The sequence below is a fragment of the Thalia democratica genome, chromosome 1 (genome assembly GCF_965202585.1).
Source record: "Thalia democratica chromosome 1, ktThaDemo2.hap1.1, whole genome shotgun sequence".
Classification (NCBI taxonomy): Eukaryota; Metazoa; Chordata; class Thaliacea; order Salpida; family Salpidae; genus Thalia; species Thalia democratica.
In genome coordinates this window covers 77,595,018-77,606,597 of record NC_139165.1, presented here as the reverse complement: position 1 = coordinate 77,606,597, position 11,580 = coordinate 77,595,018, and the positions used below count along the sequence as shown (strand labels likewise).

The 11,580-nt window shown below is 25.8% G+C and overlaps 2 protein-coding genes across 2 annotated transcripts; both read left to right on the top strand.

Moving 5' to 3' along the window:
* The first annotated feature begins 611 nt into the window (after nt 1–611).
* On the top strand, nt 612–2,426 carry LOC145849277 (PITH domain-containing protein CG6153-like). Its single transcript, XM_082954432.1, has 2 exons — nt 612–861; nt 1,061–2,426. The coding sequence occupies exons 1-2, from the start codon at nt 629–631 to the stop codon at nt 1,497–1,499; spliced, it is 672 nt and encodes a 223-aa protein (XP_082810558.1). The 5' UTR covers nt 612–628; the 3' UTR covers nt 1,500–2,426.
* Nucleotides 2,427–2,544: 118 nt separating this feature from the next.
* LOC145849278 (thioredoxin reductase-like selenoprotein T) lies at nt 2,545–6,311 on the top strand. Its single transcript, XM_082954433.1, has 3 exons — nt 2,545–2,746; nt 3,556–3,738; nt 5,679–6,311. The coding sequence occupies exons 1-3, from the start codon at nt 2,555–2,557 to the stop codon at nt 5,871–5,873; spliced, it is 570 nt and encodes a 189-aa protein (XP_082810559.1). The 5' UTR covers nt 2,545–2,554; the 3' UTR covers nt 5,874–6,311.
* Nucleotides 6,312–11,580: the final 5,269 nt, after the last annotated feature.

Sequence of the window (11,580 nt, the reverse complement as noted above, 5' to 3'; positions counted from 1 at the left end):
TGTTAGTAAATTATTATGCAGAAGCAGAATTAAAATTAGATTTTATTAGACATTATTAGTTAACATTTTCTTTCAAAATTGTCTAAAGTACCTATTTTTTAAATATTAGATTAGTAGTTGGTTTAAAATTAGGTCTTATCTATTTATCAAACTTTGTATTTGACTTCTAGTAAAAAAATACAAGCTATTAATAAACAAAATAATTAGACTATAATATTAACTTATCTTTTTATAAAAAAAGTATTGAGTAAGTTTTTTTTGTTTAGCTATTGCTTTTAATTAGATAAAATTAATTTAGATTTGAAAAAATATTTTGTTTGAACAAGTGTTTTGATATAATTTTGGGCTACAAAAAAATAAATTTTCAATTAAATTCACGAATACCAACTTATAAAAAAAAAGTTAATAAGTTTATTTATCTAATTAAACAGATTTTAGGTCCCTTACACTATTTAAACATTTTTTCACAATTATTCCAGCTGAAACTACATAAGTACTTGCATATTTGAAATGTGATGTACCAACATATTTTTCTTACTTAAACATCTTAGTTTCTAAATTTTGATAAAAAAAAAGTATTATTAAAATTATTTTACTTACAGCTGATAATTTAAAAGTAACTCTAAAAATGTGTGATCACGGACATAATCACGGCCATGGAGGAGGCCATGGACATGGCGGAAATGGAGGTCACAATCATGGCCACGGGCACAGTTGCAGTCATGAGGCGGAAGAAGTGTCCACTAACTTCAACCTGTACCTGAAAATTGACACTGCCAACCTTGAAGTGCTGAATGAAGCAGAGGAAGGTTCCGGGCCAAACATTTTCAAGCCCTGGGATGAAAGAATGAACCTTGAAAAGTCAGTTTGTTTTTTAACGTTTTATGAATTTAAAAATACTATTATACTGTATTATTTTAGTTATATCAACTTTTTCTAAACTTAATTTTTTATAAAGTAAGTAAGTAAAGTTAAATTTAATTAATTTAAATACTACAGTGAATTTTAATATTATTGTTCCTTGGTAAAAGAGTAAATTTTTTATTAAATTTTTTGTTAGGTATGTAGAGAGTGACTGTGACGAAGAGCTCCTCATAAACATCCCCTTCACCGGAAACGTGAAGCTCAAGTCAATTGCCATCCTGGGTGGGGAAGATGATTTCCACCCTAGAACCATGAAATTGTACAAAAATATACCACATATGACATTTGACATGACAGAGAAAGAACCCCAGCAGGAGTGGGTGTTGCCGCGCGACTACAATGACGTCATTAAGCTGCCAGTGAAAGTGCAGAAGTTTTCCTCTGTCAACCATTTGTCTATCTTCTTCAAAGACAATTACGGGGAGGAAACAACTAAAGTTTATTACATTGGGCTGGCCGGGGAGTTTTCCGAAGCTCAGAGAAACCCAATTGTTTTGACCAACTATGAGCTGTCTGCCAACCCTGCGGATCATAAAAATAAATTGTTTGACTCTGCAGGGCACATGATAAATTAGTTAATTCGAACTTGATTGGTACAGCTTGAAATGACTTGTTCAAGGATTGTTTATGTTTATGCATACTAGATTGAAATGTGTTTAGATAATAATAAGTTAATATGTACTTTTGGTTGCAATTTTAAGCTGTTTTAATTTTTTTTTTTAATATTTATCGAAACTAGCAACAAAATATTTTTTTTTGATTATTGATGGTTTATCAAAAAAAAATTCTAGTACAATAGTTAACAGAAATTTAAGTTTATGCAGATAAAACTATGTTTTTTGATTTATATTTTTATCTTTAGAAGACTAAAACAAGTAAATTTTATTCATTTTTTAAATAATTATTGACCATTGTAAATCTTTAAATATATTTATAACTTTATCTTTGTTACTTAGTATTTTTTTAAATTAAAACACACCTAATTAATACAAATGAGCCGTTTTGGGTAATACGTTTACAATAATTTGGTTACCAATTGAAAAATCCTTAAGAAACTTGTTTAATTAGTACATTTACTTATTTTTAAAGTGATTATTTTTTAATTAAGAAAGGTCATCCAATTTATATTAGTAACTATTAAAGTAATTTAAATAATTACTTTCAATTAAACTATGTTTAAGTAGGCAGTTAGATTGCTAATTATAATAAAAACATTCCATCAATTTTATTGTTTGGTAGTGACTTTGGGAGCAAGGTTTAAATTTTTTATAGATTCAAGAGTAAATAATAACAACTTAAGATACAGTTTTTTTAGAGGATTGACTAAGAATGATTTTGACTCAGATTTTACTTTAACTTCTTATATTTAGGTTTTTTAAATGCATATAGCCTTGAAAAATTACTTAACTCTGTTTTATAAGGAAATTTTTGTATGAACTTTAAAGCTAACTATTTGGTCTTATATTTTTAACTGAACATAGTTCTAAAATAGTTGTAACATTTGTAAACTCTTATAAGATTAGCATTGACTTATATTTTTTGAAGCATACTGAAAAATGTAAAATAGTTAAAGATTCTCAGTTTGAACCTATGATTTTTCATCATAACATCAATAACTAAACAAACAACAATGTTTTTTTGCACAGAAATGGTAAATTTTAAATTGTTAGGAGTACTGTCCATATTGCTGGCGCTTGCCAACACCGGTGACAGCGCGGTCGGCTTGAAGCAAGACGTGAGCGTTCCCGTCATAAAGTTTCTTGTTTGCCACTCATGAGGCTACAAGCAGGCTTTCGAAGAGTACGCTAAAATTATCCAACAGGTTAGTAGTTTTGCAACCTATTTTCTTCTAATTTATGCTATAAATATTTTTATAAACAATTAGATTAAACTTTTCCTCACTGCTGATTTTTTTAAACGTTTTACCTAGTTATGACCTTTTTTATAGTGTTAAAGTCAAGTTTATTTATTGTCTACTAAATTTAAAAAAAAGCTAATGTGCATAATTAAATTTAGGGTTGTTTTAAAAAACTCTGAAATAAAAGAATTCACCTTATTTTTTTAAACGATAGTTTTTTATTTAAACATTTGTCCTTGAAAATAACTAAATATCTTATACAGTTACAAAAAAATATTATAAAAAGCTACTTACTTAAAATCTAGACTAGTTGGAATGGATATTGTATGTTTTAATCTGAATAATGTTTTAGTAGTTAAAAATTGTATAGTTCTATTTTCTTTCACTTATAAATTCTTAATTTTAGTAGACCTGTGAAATAAAAATTTATTATTAATAAACTTACACCTTTGCTTACATCTGAATAATGAATTGAAAGTAAACAACGTTATTATTTGTATTAGTTGATAGCTTAAGACTCAAGTGATTGTAGCATACTTTTTTGTTTGATTTTTATATCAATATGTGTTTTGTTTGTTTTTTTTTTACTTAGATATAATAATTTTAATATACTTTATGTCATCAAGCACTGTTCAATTAGTGTTTAATTTTTTAATTTAATTAAAAATTTTAAAGCTTCAAAGTTCTTGCTTAGGTCTTAAAATAATAACTTGAACAAAATGTTCAATTTTTTTAATTTTTACAATTTATTTTTAAATTCTTACTTTCAACAGCGTTATTCGGAAGTGAAAATAGAAGGAGGAAACTACCCACCTCCCTCAATGAACAAAAACATCGCCACCATCATCGCACTCTTCAAATTCTCCATCATATTGCTGCTCATCTCCGGCAGGGACCCGTTCCAAATGATGGGCAAGCCCACGCCCGACTATTACGCGTGGGCGAAGGAAAACAAGGTATTGATATTTGTACTAGTAACATTTGAATGTGATAAAGCTTATTTTGGTTTGTGTAAAGGACAGAATTATGTTTACCTAATGAATAATTTTTGCTGTTGTGACTAATGTCTTATTGCTTCAAAAATAGTACATACATGTATGCTCTACCCTTAAAAGAACACTTATGAAAGTTAATGCAGTTATAATAGTTATCAAAATATTTAATCTTGATATTTAAGTTGATAAAAACCATGTAGTTCAAAGTTTTTTATTTCTTAATTCTTATTTTAAGTAGACTTGTGAAATCAAAATTAATTTTTAATAAATTTACATCTTTGCTTACACCTGAATAATAAATTAGAAGTAAACAACATTATTATTTGTATTAGTTGATAGCTTATGATTTATTAATAAACAAAAAACCTTTACCTCTGTTAACTGTCAAGAGTCCTGTTTAGTAAAACATTTAAGTATCTAAAGAATAAAGTCATAAGAAGTAAGTTTGAAAATTTCATTTGTATTTTTTAGTTTTGTTTACCATAAACTATAGCTTTCTTTTTGTTTGATACGCTAAAAATGATCTCTATTTTTCCGATACATAACTTAATTTATGATGGTGTTTTTTAATTCAAATATGGCTAACTTATATAATATTTATGTATGTTTAATGGATTTTATTTTCAGAAGAGTTTTTAAATAAAAACTGAACGCTCAACTTAGATGTTTTTTTAAGTTATAAAATTAGTTTTGGTAAATTCACATTTAACAATCTCCTTAGTAATAATTACAAATAATAATTTTTCGTTTAGATTTTTTACTGTTAATATAAATCCTCGTTTCCTAGATTTCCCTGGATAGTTGCAAATTTTTCGCAATCCACTGGATTTCCTTCACTGGAAAATAAAAAATAATATAGAAACTAGATTTCTCCTTTTTAGATCTAGTGCTTGACCAACTTTTGATTATATGTACAATAGTTTTTGATATTTAAAAAAAAGTATTTTAATGACTTAAAATAAGATTTAAAAAATTTATAAGGTCTATGATACTTTATTCTACTGTATTGATCAACTAGACTGCTCCAAGCAGTAAGTTTAGCAGTTTTTATAGCAATTATTTTCATTATGTTAATATGTGTTCTTTAAAATGTATAAAACGTTCACAAAAACTTTTAAAAAGCAAGTCTCAAAAAACTCTTTAAGTCTATGATGAATAAAGTACAGTACTGTCAACTAATAAAGTCCTATTAAAATTAAGTAAAAGGGAAATATGAATTAGTAGTCTAAGTTGGTGGTTATCTAACTATTTAAAGTCTGTAATTAATAATTACTTAAGGAAGGAGGTAATTATACCTGGAAATGTGGGAACTTAAAAATTTGGTAAAAAAAAATTATAAATTTTGCGCCGTTTTTACATGAAAAATAATGAAACTTGTTTCTGATGATAGATAACTGTTATATACAAAAAATTATTAGATTTTAAATTTTGTTTATTATACTACACATTTAAATGTTAGCATCACAGTATCTTTTCAGTAATTTTATACTATTAAAACTGATTTTAGCTAAAATTATTTTTTTACTAAAAGGTTCAGAGACGTTGTACTTAAAAATTTGGTATAAATTCAGTAAACCTGGAAGAATTTCTAAAAAAAAACAGTGATCATCTTGTTAAGGATCTGAGCACAATAGATATTTAATTAACATTTCCTAAAGAATAACATTTTTACTGGTATCTTTACAAAGTATGAAGTTAAGTATTTTCAAAAATAAAAAACTTCTAAACAATCAGGGCCTTCCAACGTATAAATTTTCTTTTAAAATCCAGTCGAAAAAAAACTTAATGAAACTCTGATAAAACTACTTTTGTAAAAAGTACTTACCTAACTTCAATTATTGTGATACAACCAAATTTTAAAGAAACATGCGTGCGCCTGCAAATAATAATAATATTTACAGATGTACGCGTGTTTTATGTTGTTCTTCGTTGGCAATGCCATCGAAACACAACTGACGTCGACCGGCGCGTTCGAGATCTTGCTGAACGACAACGTGATCTGGTCGAAGATCACGAGCGGGAGAGTCCCCAGAGTGGACGAGCTTATGAACATAATAGACAACAGTTTCAATCAACAGGGCAACAATTTCAATTAATCACGTGGTGGGGTGCCATTCTGTTAAATTTATCTGTGAAAGAACGTTTTCAATTTTGATAGTATAGTTCGATCTGAATTAATGTAATTTATTTCTTAAACAATTTTTACTTTTTATTGGATTGTGCAATTTAGGTACGTTAAATGGTTTTCAAAGTACACTTTTTTTTGATTATGAATAATTTTTGGATTTTATTAGTTTTAGTTGATGCCAAAAACGCAATGATTCGCATATTAATGTGTTCGGAAATTATACATAAAAAATTTATATATGACAGTCTTTCCAGAAAAGCTTGAGTTGCTTGGATCGACTTGAATGCATTTGGCTCATTTTGGGTAGTTTGAGCTTATGCAAAAATTTTTAATGTTTTTTATTTCTGAACTGTTTTTATGTTGAATTTAGTTGTTTCTTTAATAAAGTTTTTCTCAATAAAACCAACATCTTGTTCTGTGTTATAAGTAAAATGTAGTGTTCTTAAATAATTAAAATACTTTTATGTCACATACCTTATTAGAGCATGGAAGAACATTTAGCTTACTCGACTTTAGTTCATATATTTAGTCAAAACACCTAAGCTATTTAGCCACTTAAAATAAAATTATAACTCATTAAAAGAGTTATTTACTTATAACATCATATTAACATTGGTATTAAAGTCAAGTTAGAACGTTTTTAAGTATTAAATTGCTTCATAAAACAAATTTCCAGCTAAGTAAAGAATCAACCGTTGTAACAAGCATTGTTCATTCAGATATTTAAACATTACAAAGAAAGCTGAAAAACAGAAGCTGTGGTATATTTTTTGTTTTTATTAAGTTAACTTACAAGCGTTTTTTTATATAAAGAATAAAAATAGCCAAATATTTAAATGCAATTTCTCTAATAGGTCGAACTTGTAAAGTTAACTTGTCAGAGTTTTTTTTTTGTAAAAGCTCACAGCAATCATTAAATAAATTAAATTTTAGCCTTGCTCAAGCTACCAGATTTTTGCACATCAGATAATTTTTTTTAAAAGTTGCTATATAACAGCTTTTTTTTTGTGGAAAATAAGGAAGAACTGTAGACAGCCAAAATTGTTTTGAAGTCTAAGTACACTATTTTGATTAACAAACAATAAATATTGCAAGTAACTAATTAAAGAAAATGTTTCCACTCATTCGGCCTAGTTAAAAACACTCTGGGTTGTTTTATTTTTCCAAAGCTCCGACTAGTTTTAATATTTTTTCCTTATATCCAGCCAGTCTTAATGGTTTATCTGTTTTATATAGTCTTATTATATTTATGGCTTTCTCATAAACTAAAGATAGTTTTTAAAAGGCACAAACTAAAAGGTTTTATTTACTCTGAAAATAAGCTACATCATGAAATTCAGAGATCAGCTAGCTGGTTAAGTATAGTAGGAATAAAAAATTATGAAAGTTTTTAAGATGACAGTTTTGTTAAAGTTGTAAGGTTAAGTTTTTGAAAAGAAAAACGTTATAGTAAAAATTGAAAAAAGAAACTTGAAATATTATTTTAATAGAATTTTTAACATGTTGATTAAATTTTTATATAGCGTTGTAAACTTTTCTTTAATAAATGGGAGACGATCATTTTTAGATCCATTTTATCTAACCCGATCAGTAAAAGTTTGCTTATTTTTAGATTTTTTTAATCAAGACTTAATTAAAAAAAAAAAACTAGTCTTAATCAAACTGCTTTTTTGTTAAAGCTTAGTTTATTTTGTCCTACTATCAGGTTTAAAATGATTAAATTAGATATGATCGGATTAGAAAATATCGGAATAGAAATAATTGGGTCAGAAATGATCGTGGATTAGAAATGATTATAAGCTTTTATAAAAACAAGTATCAATTAATTACGAAAATTGTTATAAAAATTTATTTGATATGTTTATTCCTACATAATTTTGTTAATATTTTTTTAGACTCTTTTCATTTCCCTTTTAACTGAGGTTAATTAGCTATTTATAGTAGTAATACTTTACAAGTTTTAGTTTGATAACGACACTTCATTTGTTAGTCGCTACACGCTAGTAATGGTTTTTCAACGATTAAAATAAATTTATATTACGGTTGTCCTGGACATGACGTTAGAAGGTATCCAAGTGGTGTGCTCCTCGATAATCGTACACCAGGTCGTAGGTTTTATCGTACACCAGGTCCTAGGACGAATTTCTAGCATTTTTTTGTTGTTCCATAAATCATAATTAGTCTTCGTAAATAAGTTAAGTACAGTCACTTCTCGCAAGCCTACGCACATTGTGTCCACAGAAAAAATGCGTGACTAAACAAAAAGGTAGCAAATAAACCTACCATATTTGAAAGAATATAGTCAACCATATTGCAAATAAATGTAAATTAAAAAAAAAAAAAAAGTTTGCTTTTTTTTCTCTTTTTTTACTTGCCCATCTAAGACTAAACTTGTAATTCTCTAACATAATGCAAGATATAAAATTTTTTAGCTAATCGAAAACTAGTAAAAATAAGATATTTGTTGAGTTAAAATAAAACATTATGACATAGATATTGTCAGGAATTGAACGATGTACCTTGTTTTTAAAGGTATTAAGGCAAATAAATTTAAAAGTATTAACCTAAAGTATAAATATCAAAGCTATAAAATATAAACAAAACATCAAAAAAAAGAGTTCAATAGGTTCCTTATGGAAGGCGCAAACTAAAACTGCAAAGTTTTTACATTAAATTTTATTGAAATGTTCCTTTTATTAAAATTGCCAAAAAACTTGTTTTATTGTAAATACCTAATAAGAATTTTTGAACTTGTTACTTTTAAGAAGTCTAAAATGCATAATTAAACGAAAGTGCGTAACCTAACGAGTGCGTAGGTTTGCAAGAGATGACTGTACTTTACTTTAAATTTAAACTATTTAGAGTTTAAAAGGTTTTGTGCCTACATTTAAAAATATTAAAACAAATTTACCAAAAAACCGCTTACTACTAAAGTATAAAGCATATTTCAGCTTACATAATTTATAGGTATGTATATTCTAAATTTTTATTAACATATTAACAACTACTAGGTTTTACTAATTTTTATATACGTTGTAAACACAAATGTATCAAAAGATATTTTTATAATAATCAAACTTGTATTTTATGAATTTTTGTTAGCATACCTTTTAATTGCTTTTCACGACATTAATCTGTTTACAAGAAAAAAATTGAACAAAACTTTTAACGTTTGGTTTTTATGCAGAGTGGTATAAAAATCATTTTAATATTTAAACTAGAAAACTTTTCTTGTTATTGTATAACACTATGAAATATGAACAGTTTTTATTAAATCTTATAATATTTTTTGCTTCTTTGTTTGTTCGGTCCATGTTTTCTTTTACTTTACTCTTAATATAATGAATTTTTTGCTTTGAGTAAGATGCAAATGACGAATCTAAGTCACATAAAAGTTTAATCAGTTTGTCACATCATTAGCTTTATTTTTTATTAAATTTCTTGACTCTGATCATCTCAAACTATTATAAAACTTGTTAATATAGTTTGAAGTTATTCATATTAAAACGATATATGAAGCAGTACAACTCAGTTAAGAAGGGATTTGATAAATTTAGTTTAACAATTTTAATTTCAAACTATTTATAATTTCTAACTTTTAGAAAAATTATTTTTTGTAAAAGATATTTAAAAATTAAAGTTATTTAAAAAATAAATTAACTTAAAACATAGTCGCGACCAGACATGTTAAAAAGCTCTGCTTTGTTTACTCGAGCGTGAAATTACTAACTTAAAACAAACCAAAGTTTATACGCTTCATTGCTGAATTACCATAGTAACTATTAGCATTTTACCAACTCTGGTCGTGACTGTCAAAGACTAGAAGTTGCGATGTAAGATATCACCTGTAAAGAACATAGATTATATTTTTTTTTGTAAATGATTAGTTTCTACTATAATTACACAAACAAAAGTAATAGAGTATAATGCAGTTTTTACCTATTTATAAAGCAAATGTACAATTATGGTAAATTCACTTAAAAACTACACTTACTTAAGTAACACAATTTTTTTTTTCAATTTTGACCTACTTAAAAATTATTTTTATAGCATTTAAAATGAAATTTAAAAAACCATCTAAAAATTTATAATAGAGAAAAGACGAACATAAAATAAAAGACTTTCAATAAAGGACAAACTTAATAAGAAAAACTTAAACTTTTAGTCGTTTTTACGCCTTTATACGATTAGTTTAAATTAGAAATATTTGTTTTTTTAACTCTTTTTAATTTTAATAAACTTCCAAAGTATCCTACAATTTTGTATTTTATCATCTTGAAGTGGCTTAATCGATTAAATCATTTTTTTTATTTTAAACATATTTAAAAAAGACAAATTTACTACACAGCCACAAAAATTTATTATTGATTGTTATAATTGTTGTATAGTAAAAGTAAAGTGAAGTTTTTTATTTTTTAGTACCATAAAGTTATTAAAGTCGATATAAATATACGAAAAACTCAAGGTGAATTATTGTTATAGAATGTTAATTTTTTTTAATGTAGAATCCTGTATGGAACAACTACCAAATACTTTAAACTTTGTTTTGCTTCAGTTTTCAAATGTAGTAAAAAATAATTGTTGTTTTAACATTTTCAAATGTACATAGTTTAGATCATTTTTTTAATCTTACTTGGCTTTGTATGAAATAAAATTTTGTGTTTATTATTACAAATTCAATTTATTTTTAAGCTATTATATTTTCTACGTTAGTAATTTACAAAAGTTTACAAGCATAAGCTAAAAAAAATTGGTTTTTGTAGATTTTCTTAAAATACTAACTAAAATGCTTAAAGTGGTTTGAAATTACTGTAAAACAGAAATAAATATAGAAGTAGTTAACTTATTGAAAGATACTTTAGTATATTTTTTAAACTTAGCAATAATTTATATCAATGGTAAAAACATTTAACAATAAAACATAAAAACAAAAACAAACTTTTGTTTACAACTTAGGAATAAAACGATGTTAAAGAACTTTGTTTTGAAAAACATATGTCTACTTAGCAAAACTAGTGAATGGCGTTAAACTTTAAGTATAACTAGAAAATGTTTTCTTTTTCAACATAAAATAAAAAGCAGCAAGTAATTTTTTCAAATTAAACTTGTTTTTAGTATACTACATCGTTTGTAAATAAGTAGACAGGAAATCTTGTAGCTTTAACTTTTTTTATTTTTTAATAAATTTTAACATTTTTAACACAAATTCATGTTCATTTATTATTTTTTAGTTATAATTTAACAGCTGAAGAACAGAGATTATTTCTTGTGTTAAACACTATAAAAAAAAGTTTTGGATTCTGAAAGAAGAAAAATAAGCTTTTTTTTTAAGTAATTTTTTTTTGGTTTTAGAATATCACTGTTACTTTAAAACTTATAAAAGTCAAAATAAACTTAAAGCTAGTTGCAAAGTTTAATCCACATAAAGTTTAAGCAAATGATAAGAGACTAAAATGAAAAATATACAATTAGAACTATTTTTTTCTCGTGATAAAGATTATCTTTACATAACTTATACAAAAAAACTCCTTTTTTACTAATATGTGAAAAAACTTATCAACTTGAAAATTTTTAACCGAAGAGATAAAATTGTCAGTACAATCATTAAAGTTATAAATGTATTACTTCTAAGTTTTTGTTTTATAAGTTGTTTTACTGTACTAATTCCAGTTTGA

Coding starts and splice junctions, on each gene's coding strand:
- LOC145849277 (XM_082954432.1), top strand. CDS start 629: ATGTGTGATCACGGACATAATCACGGCCATGGAGGAGGCCATGGACAT. Junction 862..1,060: donor GAAAGAATGAACCTTGAAAA/GTCAGTTTGTTT, acceptor ATTTTTTGTTAG/GTATGTAGAGAGTGACTGTG.